The 17,361-nt window shown below is 36.5% G+C and overlaps 1 protein-coding gene across 2 annotated transcripts in view; it reads right to left on the reverse strand.

Moving 5' to 3' along the window:
- Positions 1 to 17,361, reverse strand: part of TRAK2 (trafficking kinesin protein 2) — a 61,779-nt gene that overhangs the window by 17,379 nt on the left and 27,039 nt on the right. For both annotated transcript variants that reach the window (XM_046658332.1, XM_046658334.1), the window contains exons 4-8: positions 12,510 to 12,704; positions 5,568 to 5,644; positions 3,929 to 4,045; positions 2,706 to 2,915; positions 1,999 to 2,077 (exon numbers count right to left, since the gene is read on the reverse strand). In XM_046658332.1, the coding sequence (XP_046514288.1) occupies positions 1,999 to 2,077; positions 2,706 to 2,915; positions 3,929 to 4,045; positions 5,568 to 5,644; positions 12,510 to 12,704 (678 nt within the window). The remainder of the gene's footprint in view (positions 1 to 1,998; positions 2,078 to 2,705; positions 2,916 to 3,928; positions 4,046 to 5,567; positions 5,645 to 12,509; positions 12,705 to 17,361) is intronic.

Genomic DNA, 17,361 nt, shown 5'->3' on the forward strand with positions numbered 1-17,361 from the left:
TGTTAAAGCTACTGATAAAGCTACTGAGATGCTTCCGTAGGAGAGAGATTTCCTGGCATACCTAGCAAACTGAGTAGGGCCTCTGAAGCAAGTCTTACAGCCTAGCATTCTGGCGTGCTCATGAAACAGAACCTTTAGAATTCCATTGGGGAAATAAATCTTTATTTCATAATAAAAACATTGAAATCTCAGGGCTGGCTCCGTGGCTGAGTGGTTAAGTTCGCGCCCTCCGCTTTGGCGGCCCAGGATTTCGCTGGTTCAAATCCTGGCCGCGGACACGGCACCGCTCATCAAGCCATTGTGAGGCAGCGTCCCACATGCCACAACTGGAAGGACCCACAACTAAAATATACAACTATGTACCGGAGGGCTTTGGGAGAAAAATGAAAAAATAAAATCTTTAAAAAAAAAAAAACCAAAAAAACCCCCCCAAAAAAACATTGACATCTAAACCTAAGTGGCAAAACTATTTCTCAATATCATATAAACTATTTTAACACTGACAGAAAGCTCACAATATTTCAAAGTATGGCAATGAGGAGGCAGGAGACCAGCATCTCGGCTCTTGGGCAAGTCATTTCTTCTTTGTTTTTGAAAGTGTAAAAGGTGGGTAATGATAGTGCTGATGAAGAAGATTCAATTTATGTTCCTTCTGGTTCTCTAATATTCTGTTATTTGAAGGTATCATATTTTGAGGTCTACAGCCCATATGAATTGATATAAAGTTATCATATCTTCTCTTTCAACATAAAAGGCTATACATTTGTAGAAAAATTAAGTGTCTGTCTCTAGTAAAGCTGATCTTTTTCCAACTTATTTATTTATTTATTTTGGTGAGGAAGATTGGCCCTGAGCTAACATCTGTGCCAATCTTCCTCTATTTTGTGTGTGGGACACCACCACAGCATGGCTTGAGTGGTGCATAGGTCCATGCCCAGAATCCAAACCTGTGAACCCCGGGCCACTGAAGTGGAGCACACAGATTTAACCACTACTCCACTGGCCAGGCCCCTCATTTATTTATTTATTTATTATTATTTTTAAAAAAATATTCTGCCTCTCCATTTCCTTTTTTTTTTTTTTAAAGATTTTTTTTCGTTTTTCTCTCCAAAGCCTCCCGGTACACAGTTAGTATATTCTTCGTTGTGGGTCTTTCTAGTTGTGGCACGTGGGACGCTGCCTCAGCGTGGTTTGATGAGCAGTGTCATGTCTGCGCCCAGGATTCGAACCAACGAAACACTGGGCCGCCTGCAGCAGAGCGCGTGAACTTAACCACTCGGCCACGGGGCCAGCCCCACATTTATTTATTTTTATGAGGAAGATTGGCCCTGAGCTAAAATCTGTTTGCCAATCATCCTCTTTTTACTTTTTCTTCCTCCCCAAAGCCCCAGTACATAGCTGTACATCCTAGATGTAAGTCCTTCTAGTTCTTCTATGTGGGATGCCATGACAGCATGGCTGGATGAGCGGTGTGTAGGTCCATGCCCAGGATCTGAAGTGGTGAACCCCAGGCCCAACCCAATTTATTGTTTAAAATTATTTTAGTTAACAATACATCAAACTGAACTATATTCCTTCACAGACGCGTAGTTTGCACTTAATAAATACTCTTAAATGTTAGGTTTTATGCCATCATTTGAGCTCTGGCTCTGCCACTCAACAGCTTTCTGACTTTGGCAAATCACCTTCCCTACAGGACTATTTCCTCATCAACAAAATAAGAGCTTTGGTTCCTTTCACTCTAACATGCTATAACTGATAGAAGTATAGGTCTTCATTTAATGATGATCGCAATTTGAAATAAAGATATTTCTTAAAAGTACATATAGTACTTTATTTGGAGTTCTAGGCTTAAAGTGATAATCCAAGATTTTCAGTAAATATTTAAAATTGTTTCTTGAGATGCTTCTATTAAAACTATTGATCTAGTTTCTGAGTTGATGATATCCTACCAAATAATTGTCCAAAGGCTATGAAAGAGAACATGTTAATACTCACGAAGTTCTTTAACACAGTCACTGACAAGCTGTTGTTCCTTCTCTTCATAGGTAATAGTTTCTGTCTTTATGTGACAAGCCTCAAGAAAAAGAAATCAGTAAGTGATAATATCTTCCAATGATTTTATAGTATTAACTAAAAACCTTTCAATTCTCATTTGCAGATAAAAGCTCATTACTTACAAAGGAAAAGAAAAATCCATAAAGCTTCATCAACCATAAAATAAAGATAAGAAAGAGGACATGACAGACATCTCCCCCTTACTCCTTCCAGGGCCTCTGCACATGCCTACTCGTCCCCCTGGGCCCTCCCCTCCACCATACATCTCTGCCTGCTAATAATCCCTAGCCTCCGATAAAATGTCAACTACTTAAATAGGATTTCTTTGATTCTTCCCCATTATACAAGCTCTCAAAACCTTGTAATTTTCCAATATAGTTCTTATCATAGTTGTAATTATTCAGTTATTTGTGTGATATATATTCTACGCTGTGGCTTTCTCTATTTCATCTGTCAGCTTGCTATTATCCATTTTTCAGTGGGATCTAAGTAACACTGGAAGGCATATACATGTGCCTTGGCTGTCACTCCGTCATTGGAATGTCAACAGCAAATCCTCAGTTATGCTATATTTCACTTCAATACTACTTGGACCTAAACTGTATAGCCTTTAAGATAAAGGAAAGTGGGAGTTAGGTTGAATGTACCTTGGATCGAAGAGCCATATTCTCTTCTTCCAGTTCCTTGAGCTTTTCTTGCAGCATGTCCAACTGCAGCAAACCTTGAGATAAGCTAAAGGACTCATTGAACCGAAGTGGAGTAGAACAGCTGGAATCAGTTTCACTCTCTTCAGAAGCAATGGAGACAATTCGAAGTAACTCATCTTTCTTGGACAGCTCATGCTGCAGCTGATTAACCTGCACATTGAAAGAGCTTGATATACAAGACGTTCCTTATTTTGCACTATTTCTATGTAATATAGCTTTTAATTCAGGGAGCAATTGTTTCTCACCATAAAACAAAATCATCAAATCAGGTGCTAAATTTTACTGACAAAAATAACAAGTGCTAAAAAAAACCAAACCTCAGATACTCCCTAAGCTATAACTTTAGAGCAATAACCAACATTACAGCCTTTTCTGTACTATGTGAAAAGAAAAGCCAATTACTGTATTCTATATAATAGGAATATAGGAGGAAAATGTCACATAGGATAATGATGCATTCACAGTTAAAAGCAAAGTAAAACTGAAGAATCTTTAAAGCATCAGAATAGACCCTACCTCAAATTCTCATCCTAAAGGATTGTCCTTTTAAGCTCTTAACTCTACATGACTGCCTAACTTCAGTCCTAGGGAATAAATATTTTCAACACAGCATCAAACGGTATTAAACATAATGTATTTATACAAAATAAATGAAACCTGATAATAACAAATTATAGAAAATTTTAAATGTAACCATGCAAGTTAATAATAAATCAGATATAACTAAAAATATTTATTGCTATGGAATAAATATATTTCATACATTTCTTTTCCTTTTCTCCTTTTGTTTGCATTTCTGCATAAAGGTACTTCATTTGGCTATCTATCGTTTGGGTATACATTTTTTAAAAATAAACTTAAGATTACACACGAAGTCTACACAAAGGGGTGAGGATAAAGTGTGGAATCTAAGCAGGGTGGCACAAGTGTTGTAGGTACCGAATACGGGCTTTTATATTGAGTAAGGTGGAATCACATAAGCACTCCTCTGTACACAACATTTTATTTCTCTGGTTAGTTCAATAGTTGCCAACAAAGTCAACGTGTACTGGTCTTATTTTACCTAACTATTGTCATCACTTCGGGGCTACCCAGGAAAACAAATTTCTCCAGTGCCCTAGACCTAATTACTTCATGCTGCAAATACTTGATCAAAGACTTACTTGATCAAAGGCTTGTCCCAATTGCTCCTCCAGGGCTTCATTCTGTTCGGACAAGACATGGTTCCGCTTTAAGAGAGCTTGTCCAATTCGAGCAGCTAGCTCCAGATCGCGATCCCTCTGTTAAAATACAAAATACATCTTTTGAAGTACAAACAAAATTAAATGGTAGTTTAGAAATTTCGCAGTCAATTTTGCTAAACTCAAAAGCAACATCCTAGAAAGTATCGAGTTCCATTTTAATGCCCAGATTCAACAAACAAACACAGGGCCTGGGACACAAGTCGTGTTTAACATATGTTGGTCAAATGAATGACCACCATACTTATAAATCCAAGAGGGCATTTCTTTTCTCCATATCTAGTGAGATTTACTGATCATCCTGTTAATTAGGACACAGCAACCCAACCTTTAAACTCACAACTTTAGAGAATTAGAAAATCAATATAGTCTTTAAAAATGAGGACAGTGCCTGGCACACAGTAAAAGCCCAACAAATATTTGTTGAATGCATTTGTCTATCAAGCGTGGTAATAATACAGCAGGTATGCTGAAAACAGTTCCAATTAGGAAATAGCTTATACGCATTCAGAGCCAGAGGCTTACAGGAAAGCATCATCAAGAGCCCTATTGCCAATTGGTGCAAGAATGATGATGTGAAATAAAATAGGGGATAACAGACTGAAGTTGTGAGCCTACAGGGTTCTGTTTAGAGTACAGAGAAGAGGGGAGCCTCTAACTAAGAAGTCAGTGGTAATGATGCAGGGAGGCCTATAGAAAAGCCAAACAAGGCAAGAATTATTCTTTCTGGGCAGATGGTGATACTTAGCAAGGGCACAGGAAACCCACCTACATGGTGGTAGTGAGGACTGTATTCCATAAAATGGAGAACTGTCAATACACATGCAGCTGTCTTATATGCGAGTATGAGTTCCACTTACATTAATCACTACAAACAAAATTAAGCTTCTATCTTTTTACTCCATAGCACATGAAAACAGATGGATGGGTTATCTCCAAATTTTCCAGGCCCACTTATCTCATTTTCAATATAGGATAAGTGGCATACACAAAATCAATCTGAGACGCAGGGAGAGGAGAGAAGCGTACTTCAAAGAGAAAGATGGTAAGATCAAATGAATCTGAAGTGTAAGTAGAGACCTCTAAGACTGCCCAGTAATAGAGATACACTATACATACGAAAAATGTCATGGACAAAGTGAGCTCAAATAACAGCCCAAACTGAAAGTAAAAAAGAGAAGATGCTCCAAACTGCTGGTGTTGATTTGCAATGGAGCTCCTTCTTGGATGGGCAGCTCTGCTCCAGGGTGAGTGAGTAACAGCAAGGATTTATTAAGAAAAAAATTTTTTTAAAGATTGCTTTTCTAGGACAGGGAAGCCAGCCAGCACCACTGTAACAACAAAAAATTCAACTTTCTACAACTTCATAACAATAAACTTCAGGAACCATTCTACTTTGGAATGCCAGTGGTATGTCAGTTGTTCAGTTCTAACAACCTTATACAAAATAACACAGAGCAAAGACATCATCATTTTTCATTTGATGTGCAAATTTGATAGATTCTAAATGATCTTCCAGTTTTAGCTTTTTGTACTTAAGAAAGAAAAGATATATTCCTACCTCTGCCAGGAGATGTGTAACCATGTCGATGTCATTGTAAGTTTTGGTCATCTGCTCCACCCTGTCTGTGCCTAGAACTAAGGAAGTTAAATCAAGTGTTTATAGGATTAAAAAATAACAGAAAATTTTAAATATTCATAAGAATTGAAAGATAATGACAACAAACTTAGAGTTTTACAAAAAACCATTCAGGAGAAAAAAATATACGTGAAAACAGAAAAGAAATGTTTCATGTATTAGACACTCAGGAAATAGACCAATTATTGCAAACAAAATGTACATCATACGCTGAACTAAGAAAATATCAAATGATCACAAGGAAGTCACCTCCTGGCTATCTCCTCCTCCCTCAGGAAGATTAGAACTTTAGCCCACTCACACTAGAGAATGTGGGCCTGAAGAACGGATTGACTCACCAGTTGGTTTATATCCTAATCTAAATTAAATTTTCTGAGGGACGAGTTAGTGAGAGGTTATGCTCTTACAAAGGAATTCAATTAGAATTCCATTGTGACAGTCTTGAACATCTACAATCGCCTACCATGTGAGCTAGTATCAGTAAACAAAGAAAAGGACTTGTAGGACTTTTTGTAGCTCTGTTATAAACCATGATCTTTTTTAGCTTAATTAAGCTAAAATTAAGCTAAGGTTTTAATTAAAACCCCTTTATCTTTGTGGTAATCTTCATCATATATAGGCCTTTGCTATAAAATAAATTGTATACTATACAGTTGGTTGAACCTGTGAATGTGAAACCCGTGGATATGCAGGGCCGACTGTAGTTGCTGTACAATGTACACCATTTTATAGTAAAAACGACTTGAGCATCCTCAGATTTTGGTATCCTCAGGGAGTCCTGGAACCAATCTCCTGCAGGTACTCAGGGACAACTAAACCATTACTTGCATAATTCAAGCCCAGTATTTCTGCACTTCATAAACTCAGGAACCGCCAATGTACCTGGATAATTTAGCTCCAAAGAGGATAAATATGACCCCAAAGATTCCACAGTCACAATAAGCAATATCTTTTTAAGTTAATGATGTATAACAAAAAGAGGCATCTTTTGACTTTGGAGTACATTTCATGATACAGATTTATGTTTGACTTAGACTGATTTTATAACTATTTTGTCTTGAAGAAAAAACAGAGACTTTGGAGCAGAAAAGCTGAAAAGTGGAGTGTTATCACCTCCATATTATAAATATGGAATCTGACTCTCAAAAGGGCCATATTTATAATAGAGAGGTGATAACACTCATCTTACAAGGTCATTAGGAGGCTCAAATATGATAATCTACTGAGCAGTATTCAGTAAACTGCTAAGTATCAACTGTTTACAGGCATTCCTCTTTAGACACAACTGGTATGTATGAAACAGCCCTGATTTTTTTTTTTTTTTTTTAAAGATTTTATTTTTTCCTTTTTCTCCCCAAAGCCCCCCGGTACATAGTTGTGTATTCTTCGTTGTGGGTTCTTCCAGTTGTGGCATGTGGGACGCCGCCTCAGCGTGGTCCGATGAGCAGTGCCATGTCCGCGCCCAGGACTCGAACTAACGAAACACTGGGCTGCCTGCAGCGGAGCACGCGAACTTAACCACTCGGCCACGGGGCCAGCCCCTGAAACAGCCCTGATTTTAAATTTTCTGTAAATAATCCTCTGAGTTGGCAGTAGATACTATGATTAGAGTCATTTGTAGCTCCTCAGCCCCATCTTAACACTTGAGGGTGTCTGAAAGACACTGTTAGACATTTTGCTTTTTATCTGAGCTTTTTTCTTCCTAGCATCACGCTTAAAATGAATCTGGGAATTACTTAGGGATTAATTATTAATGATAGTCTTATTCCTAGTTCAAAGTAAAAAAGTGCTGGGTTGATGGTATTAGGAGATAGCTAAAAAAGTTTTAAAGCGAATATAAGTAAAACAAAAACAACCCAAAAAACCAGAAAGAAACATTCTTACTCCAAAAGAATTTATATTTACAAGTAGAGAAACTGGCTCCATAATTTAACCACGGGGACAAGAGAAATAGGCTTTTGGGCCTAAGGCATCTTCACAATTTAACTTGATAGCATAGAGGTACAAAGGATTAAAAAATAAGGTAGATATGGCCTCTTCTACTTCTGGCCTCAATACAGTCATGTGCCACATAATGATGTGTCAGTCAACAATGGACCACATATACGATGGTGGTCCCATAAGATGAGTACCATATAGCCTACGTGTGTAGTAGGCTGTACTATCTAGGTTCGCATAAGTACACTCCATGATGTTCACACAATGATGAAATCAACTAACAATGCATTTCTCAGAATGTATTCCCATCATTAAACAACACATGACTGATGGGGCTGGCCAAGTGGTTAAAGTTCTGCGTGCTCTGCTTCAGTGGCCTGGGGGTTTGCAGGTTTGGATCCCAGGTACAGATCTGCTCTGCTCATCAGCCATGCTGTGGAGGCATCCCACATACAAAGTAGAGGAAGACTGGCACAGATGTTAGCTTAGGGCTAATCTTCCTCAAGCAAAAAAAGAAGAAGATTGGGAACAGATGTTACTCAGGGGGAATCTTCCTCTCCAAAAAAAGAAAAAGCTTAAATATATATTATTATGGCAAAGAAGTTAGATAATGCAACCAGAATTCTCAAATTCTTATGTTTTACACAAAACAGTCTATAAACTACCAAGCCGCAAAGGCTGGGCCACCTCAACTGCAGAGTTGCTCAACTGAATCAGTCGGTCACAAAGTACGCTGGAACACAAGGGATTCCTCTCTGCAGCCTAATGAGTTTTGTCTCCTCTTCCTTGTCACCACACTCCTGAGAAGATATGTTGCTTGGGATGACTCCAAAAGCACTCGGGGCAAAGCTCTTAAATGTTCTCTTGGCATTTAGACATTGTTGATTAAATGCTTCGAAAGCCATAGACTAATTCTTCCCTGTAATTCTGTAACCAAGAATGCAGAGATGGCCAAGCAGGCTGACTTTATTATAATCTATCTTATCCAATCATATTTTCCCTTTGGTTCTCACCTGTTAAAATAAAAACGTTAAATTGTGCAGAAATTAGCAATGCTCTGTGTTTTGCTTCCAGACATGAACTTCCCTAACTCTCTAAAAAGAAATTTATACACCAGGGAGATGATGAACTTTAAAAAAATTTTTTATTGTGATATAATTGACATATAGATAAACATTTTTAAAGAACAATTTGCAACTTGGTTTCAGAAGGTTGTTAATTAACGTTCAACATTTTTAGTGTAATATTTGGAGACTCTAATCTTTCTGAAAAAATAAGGGGGGCCTAATATACATAAGCACTTTACTAATTCTTACTTTATGTTCTAATTCTGCATAAGCTCACATCAACTACCCCAATCTCATATTTTTTCAGGATGGGAAATGCCAATGTTAATCCATTTTGATATCTTTGTCATTTATATGAGATGATACTTGATAGTTCTCTCATACATCCCTTTTCTAGATCCAGAATTTTTACTACAATTACTCAATTTTAAAAAGACTTCTAATCTTTCATCACTCTCCAACCCTCCTACACCAAAAAACAAAGCCAAAACAACAACAAAAGAAACAAAACACAAGCACTGCCCACACGGCATAGTAAGAGATGCAACAGCTCCTGACAACTACAGATAGGTCTTGAGGTTTTAACCCGAAAGAAGTGACGGCAGCTCTTGTGGCTATGATACAGAGATCTCTGCAATATCAAAAACCGCCTTCAACGGAACCGAGACAGAACAAAAAGAAGGAGGCTGATGATACATACCATCTAGGGCAGCCTTTCTCAACAGGCTTCCAGGGGAGAATTAAGCCCTACATGTAGGTAATGAGTGGGTGACAATTATGTTAATTTTCCCAAAGATAATACTTAGCTAGTACATGATACATAGGCGATAAGGTCATCCAGTATACAACAGGCGTCCTAGGGCAGATGCCTCAATTCTTTTGTGGAGTTGGTTGAGAGGGCTGATCTAAGGAATTCTCAGTCTGCTTACCTCTGTGACCTGACTACAGGTAATACTCCTGAACACGATCAGTTATATTTCCTTTCCTGCCAATTCAGTGATTTTTGAGGGCAGAGCTTGAGGAAAAGCATAACTACCAAGCAGAAGTAATAATTACTACAACTGTATTTCTCTGCAAAATTGTACACTCTCCCCAATTCCCTAAGTTCTCTAATTAATGTCCCCATGAAATGACCATTTAGCTTTGGTTGACAAAACTTTGGATCAGTGGGTTGCAAATCTGAGTGTAATCAGTACTACTAGGAGGACCTGTTAAAACACAGACTGCTGTGCCTTACCCCCCGAGTTTCTGATTCTGAAGATCTGGGGGGGGGCCCGAGAATCTGCATCTCTAACAAGCTCCCAGATGATGTTGATGCCTTAAATAAAACTGATATAACCAATCACTTCCCTCTTCTTTTTCTTACACATTAGGAAGTGGTATAGGTGATTCCTTACCCCCCGTCCCCCAAAATATCCTGAAAGGAAGATCAGGTTTCTATTTTTAGCCTTTAAATGAAGGAACGGTACTGTCACAGTGTGCTCTGACTGCACTGCTCACCCCACCGCTCACTCTGGGTCTCATTCTTAATAAAATTAAGAAAACCCTGGAGCGACCTGTTCTGCATGCAAAACATTCTTTGAGTATCTTAAACTTTGTGTGTGTATGGAAGGGACTAGGATGGAATTATTTTTTTTTGGACCTACTCAGTGCTCTCACGTGTTCTATTTTAAAGGCAAACCATCTCTTTCTGGTTTGGTGGGGGCTTCAGAGAACAATCAGTATCCTTTCACTACGTGAGAGAAGTTCCCAGTCCAGAGCCTGCCCATGCTTCCCTCCAAATTTACTGTTTTCTCCCAGCTCTTTCAATTCCTTTATGTTATTGAAGAGAAAGTGCCACTTCTTTTGATTAGTTGTTAAATTCATTTTAATGAGCATGAGTGTCTACCAGCATGTAAGAAGGGGTTGAAGCAGCACCAGGGAGTGCACCCGAGGACGGCTTACTGGAGTACAGAATAATTAGTCAAAACCACAAATCTACAACTCTCAAGGGGATAGAAAACTGTGGGAAAGGGTAAGAGAATGTTTTGTATCTTGCTTTTTAAAACCTTAGTCAATTTGCTAAATAAAGTAAATCACTTATCTTTTACATTCATAAGATGCAAATTCACAATGAAATTTATTTATATTTGTGTGAACTGTTAACCCAAAGAATAGATACCTTTAAAGTAACAGTGAAATTAAAGTACAGTACAAAGATAAAGTATAATGGACCAACTACAATCCTAGCATGTTTGCTTCATGATCTTAGGTATATCATACATAGTTCCATTTTCAAATTGCTGTAGTGGAAATAGCATCATTAGACTAAAGGAATAGGATGGTTTCCTAGAACCTGCAAGTATGGATCTGTATCATCCTGGTATCTCAAGTTTTAAATTGCTCCCTTAAACATTATGATTTGTTTTGCATAAAGTCCTGAAAACCCAGTACTTTTGAATTTGCTTCTTTTATTTTCCAGTCTTTTTATTTAAAAGTCAGCCTAAAAGTAACTCCCTTAAATCATGATCTAAGACACTTTTCTAGCTACAGTTCCACCCCTCAGTGGCCTATAGAACAAAGAATAAGTAACCTAAGGAGTACTTTCCGTGCTACTTTATCAAAATAATGACAAACCAAATTTATCCTGATGAAATTTCAGTTTGAAATTTTCTTCTCACAAAGCTAAAAACTCATGGAACAAAAGGAAATGAAAATCAAAAATAGCATTCCTTCTAAAAAGCATTTCCCAGAAAATCTCAAGCAAGGAACTTCCCAAACTAGAAAATTAAGAAAAACCTTGAGACTTAATTTAATATTCAGCTACTTAAAAGAATTATTGAGGACAGAAACACAGTTTGAGTTTTCTGATATTCTAATTCAAATTTAAACAATATTTACAATTTTTTTTCTGAGCAGTAAGTAACCTGGTCCTAAGAAACTGCTATCAAAAGTGAGTTAACGATTACTACGAAAATGAGTATTTCACAACAATCATTATCCAGCTACAATGTTTAAAAACTCTGAAGCACTGACTGGGAAATGTCTAGGTTCTGACGCAATCTCATATCTAATGCAAATGAAAAGAATTTCACAAACACATCAACGTTGAACTTACAGACTTTTATTATATATTCTAACATTTTTAGATTGAATGAAGAAAAAAAGTAAGCTCAGCCTGAAAGCAGACTTTTGGAATGAGGCCAAAAGCAAAAAAATCTCCATACTTTAAACTCCAAAGTTTAAAAAGTGTTCTATTTAACTTCGTCATTTCTAAGAGCTTGGCGTAAAACAGACTTATTTTCAGGATGAATCTGGCTTAGCCTTTCACTGACATATTCTCTATGAATCCTTAAGTAAATAATGAAGATTGCTACATAGTGTGCACTTATTTCTCCTTGGCATTATTAAAACTACTTAGCTAGCCAAGAAATATGCTTCCTAATGAGTGACACAGTTCCTATGACTGTGTTTAATAGGGAAGGTAAGAGTCAAAGAGCTGATGGCTTTGGATTGAAAACTATTAGGATAATAAATGTTGAGAGATATAAAGGGATACTAAATTTTTAAATAATTTCACTACTTTTTTTTTAAAGTTCATTTTTCTACTCAGTCTGAGGAAAGTATCAAGTAAAAGATGGGAGAAATTGAAACATCTGAGTATGCTTATAACCGGACACTCAGCCGTAAGAATGACACTTCAGCATCAGACACATCACAATTAGAATCATCTCTTCATGTTGTTTGTTAAATCAGTTCGAGTTCAAGTCAGTACACACCGAACCATGGCTAGGGATGACAAATGTTTTAAAAGTCAACACCAAGATACTCATGACGTTTATTTAAATGGACAAACTCTAAAGGGGTAAAAAATACTCACTCATATAGCGGAAAGTCTCTTCAGCAAGGACTGGAGAGAGGGCATCAGACGCATGCTGCTGCTGGCGTGGGGACTGAGTCCAGTCTTGATTTTCATACAGGAAGAGAGAGTCCACTCGCAGCTTATACTGGGGTAGCTGTTCTTCTAGCAGACTCACCAGCTCAACTTCAGGGAGATCCTCATTGGAACAGACATCTAAAGAGGACACTCCACGTAAATGAATCTACTATTTGTCAATTTACTAGGCCACAGAGAAAAATCGGTAAATTAGTTCTGCAAAGGTAGGATAACCAAAGAAACATTAGCCAAGATCATTTCTCCTCTTATTGTTATTAATATATCCCTGTACCATAGTTAGTCTTTTTCTGGGTTTCTTTAATATGAGAACTTCTATAGTAAAAAGAATACCAGGAATTCTAATTGTACCTTATCTAAAAACATACTGCTTAGTGAATATAACTATGTTTTTAAAGTTTAAAATGAATTTAGAAAAATTTTTTATTTCCTCCTCATCAAATTATTTAGTGCTGCTTAAAAGAGATCAGATCTCAAATAACTGATGTACTTGGGGGAAAAAAGCAACACCAAACAACCAGCAGAAAATAGCCAGTTCAAAAGGAATAAAACCACACACTCTTTACTAACAGAATTTGAACTCTGTGGGAGGATTCTTCAAAAATTTGGAAATTATATTTTAGTATATTCTCACAGCAGCTAGATTTATAGAAAAAACCCCAGAACATTTACCGGTTAAATGTTAACCAGTAATGTTAACATTCCAGAACAGGGTCCCAGCGCTGGTCCTGGAAGTACGTCTAAAGTCCTGAATACCTTTCCCATCACTACTCTCTTACCTGCCTAGTTCTAACTCCCCCACTGCATACACATGTCTGAACACATCTGGGTTTCTCTGTCTTTAAGTGTTTGCTCCTGGCTTCCTGTTCCAAATACTGTCCATCATTTAACACCTCTGAAATTCGGCCATTTACAAAAAAGGGAAAGTTATCCCTTTTGATGTGCTTAAAATACTAGGGCTTAAAATAGAGAAAATACAGGATGTCACATCAACCCTCTCACTTTTTAAAGAGATTTGGTATTTCCTTTGTGGGGAGTGTAAAGAAACAACAAAGTTCATTTTAAGAAAGCACACCTTCAAAGAGTAAATTTTTACTGCTTGACCTTAACTTAACAATGACAATTTAATAAATCAAATACAAGGAGGCTGAAAATATTGGACAGCCCTATTCACCCAGAAGGCTTCATAACCACAGAGATGAGATACATTTAAAACCTTAAATATGGTTCTAAAGAAGCTTTCAACCTTTAGCAGATCTCTGAAATAAGAGCCCTGCAAATACATCCAAATTCTACTTCTATGAATTCCATAATTATCCAAATTTTTCCTGCCACAAATATGTCACATACTGATTGTCACTGTAATTCTTGTGGGAAGAGAAGCTGACTGTAAATACAGACAGAACTAAAAACAGATTCTTAGGCATTCAGGGGTATAACAGAAATGAAGAACAAAAGTACCATTCATTAAAGGAGCTACTATTCCCTAGAAATTTTCTTTTAATAAGCATTAATGAAATTCTGTGAAAATTCAAGGTCACCAATCCCCTTCTTCCAACAGTTGGGACAATCAGTAAAGATCTTAGCAGGGTAATGCCTAGTGGCAGGAGGGTTGAATTATTGCTGGAATAAAGCCCAGTAGAGTGTGGTCTGCTGTGTGGTCTAGAGACCTACATAACAAAGAGTAAAGTCAAGCCACAGAAGGACTGACCCCATGAGCAAGTAACTTAAGGACCTGTCACAACAGATTTTAACAGTCTTTCAAGAAAGACAACAAAGTCCAAATATCTAACAATGTAACATTCATAATGTTCGGTGTTTGCTAAAAAATTACTAGGTATACAAGGAATAAGCAAATTGTAGTCCATAACTAGTTGGAAAATTAGTCAACAGAAAGAGGCCCATGAATGATAAAGATGATAAAATTAGTAAGCAACAATTTTAAAACAGTTATTACTAACATGTTCAAAGCTTTAAAAGGAAAATATGAACTTAATGAAAAGAGAAACAGAAGACATATCTGTATATATAAAACCCAAACAGAACTAGAGTACAATATCTAAAATGAAAAATTCACTGGATAGAAGATTAGACATCCTCCAGAAGAACAGTACACTTAAAGGCATAGCAATGGAAACTACCTAAAATGAAGCACAGGATAAAAAAAGACTGGGGGAAAAAAATGAACAGAACGTCAGTGACTTGTGTCACAATATCAAGCAGTCAAACATACTTGCAACTGGAGTCAAAGAAGAGGACAGAGGTGGGAGCAGAAAGACTATTTGAAGAAATAATGGTCAAAATCTTATAAATTTAATTAAAAGTATAATTCCATAGTTTAAGGAAGCTCAATGACTCCAAGCAGGAAAAACACAAAGAATTTTCAAAGAGACAATTTTAAAAGCAGAAAGAAGAAAAAGGACACATTTCAATTGAGGGAACAAAGGCAAGAATGGTTTCATTGGAAGCAATGCAAGGTATATGACAATGCAACGTCATTAAAAGTGCGTACTCATTAAAGTATATAGAAAATTCAACTTAGAATTCTATACCAGTGAAAACACTTTTCAAAAAAGGTGAAATAAAGACTTTTCCAGATAAGCAAAAAACTGTGACTATTCATTGTGTGCTGACCTATATTACAGGAATTGTTAAAGTTTTTCAGGCAAAAAGGATAGAAGATGGAAACTTCAATCTACAAAAAGAAGCAGAGCCAGCCTTGATGGCCTAGTGGTTAAAGCTCAACACATTCTGCTTTGGTGGCCCTGGTTCGGTTCCCAGGTGTGGGACCACGCTACTCATCTGTCGGTAGCCATGCTGTGGTGGTGGTTCACACAGAAGAACTAGAAGGACCTACAACTAGAATATACAACTATGTACTGGAGTTTTGGGGGGGGGGGGCAAAAAAAGAGAGGGAAGAAGACTGGCAATAGATGTTAGCTCAGGGCAAATCTTCCCCCCCTCCAAAAAAAGAAAGAAAGAAAAGTGACAGAAATGGTAAATCTGTGTATAAATATATAAAGCTTTTATTCTCACAATTTATTTAATTTATATTGACTGTTTAAAGTAAAATAACAACACTGTAATATGTATATAACATATGTAGACATAAAAGGCATGGCAACAATAATACATAGGACAGTAGGAGAAATGGAAGAATACTGTTCTAAGGTTTATGAAATAGTGTAATGTTATTTGAAGATAGGCTGTGATAGGTTAAAAACTTATATTGCAAACATAGAGCAACCACTAAGAAAAATGAGAGATATAGCTAAGTCATCAATATTGGAATATGGAATCCTAAAAACAAAACTCAACTCAAAAGAAGGAAGGAATGAGGAAAAAAGGAAGAAAGAACTTTCAAATGAAACAAATAGAAAAGAAGTAGGAATGCAGTAGACTCCACCAAACTGATAATTATGTTAAATGGAAATGGTCTAAATACCCCCATTAGAAAGTAGAGATTATCAGACTGGATTAAAAAAAGAGAGAGAGATCTAACTTTATGTTATCTGCAGGCGATGTCCTTTAAATAGTCAGATAAGTTAAAAGTAAAAAGATAGAAAATGCTATAATAACAATTCTACACAAACTCCAAAAATAGAGGAGGGAATACTTCACAACTCATTTTATGAGGCCAGCATTATCCCAATACCAAAATCAAGCAAAGATACTGCAAAAAAAGTACAAACCACTAATTCTCACAAATGGGAAACACACACACACAACATTAGTAAATCGAATCCACAATATATAAGAAAGATAACACATCATGACAAAGTAGAGTATTCCCCAGGAATGCAAGGTTGGTTTGAAATTCAAAAATGAATCAACAGAATTCACCGCACTGAAGAGCAAAAAATGAAAAACCATGTCAATAAATGGAGAAGAGGCTTTTGACAAAATTCAACCCATTCATAACAAAAACCTCTCACCCAACTAGGAAGAGAAGGATACTTTCTCAATTTGATAAAGTGTATTCTTAAGAAACTTAATGGTGAAAGACTGTAACATTTCTCCTAATATTGGAAATATGGCAAGAATGTTCTCATCACTTTTATTAAAAAATATACTGATATTCTATCCCATTCAATAGGCAAGAAAAAGAAATAAAACACATCCAGATTGAAAAGGAACATGAAAAACTATCTCCATTTACAGACAATGTTATGGTTTATCTAGAGAATTCTAAGGAATCTTTAAGAAAGTTAATAAAACTAAGTAACTTAAGCAAAGTTGCAGAATACAAGGTCAATATAAGAAGATTAATTTCATTTCTATTTACTAGTAATGAACAGTTGGATAATAAAATTAAATAATGCTGTTTACAGTAGCATAAAAACCCCAAATTTTTAAGACTAAATTTAATAAAATATTTGTAAGACCTGTATAATAAAAATTACAAAAATACTTTTCAGAAATTGAAGATCTAAATAAATGGAGAGACATATCATGTTCATGGATTAGAAGACTTAAGAGCCTTAAGATGTCAATCCTCTATAGTGTCTATGTAATTCCATTCAAATTTCCAGCATTCTTTTCTGTATAAATTGACAAGTGAATTCTAAAATTATATAGAAATGTGAAAGATCTAGAATGGCCAAAATAATTTTTGAAAAAGCAGAACTAAGTCGGAGAATTTATACTACTTGATTTCAAGATTTACTATAGAGTTACAGTAATCAAGGCAATGTGGCATTAATGTAAAGATAGACTTAGAAATTAAAGGAGCAGAACAGAGAACAGAAATAGACCCACACATATATAACCAAGTGAT

The sequence above is a fragment of the Equus quagga genome, chromosome 4 (assembly GCF_021613505.1).
Source record: "Equus quagga isolate Etosha38 chromosome 4, UCLA_HA_Equagga_1.0, whole genome shotgun sequence".
Classification (NCBI taxonomy): domain Eukaryota; kingdom Metazoa; phylum Chordata; class Mammalia; order Perissodactyla; family Equidae; genus Equus; species Equus quagga.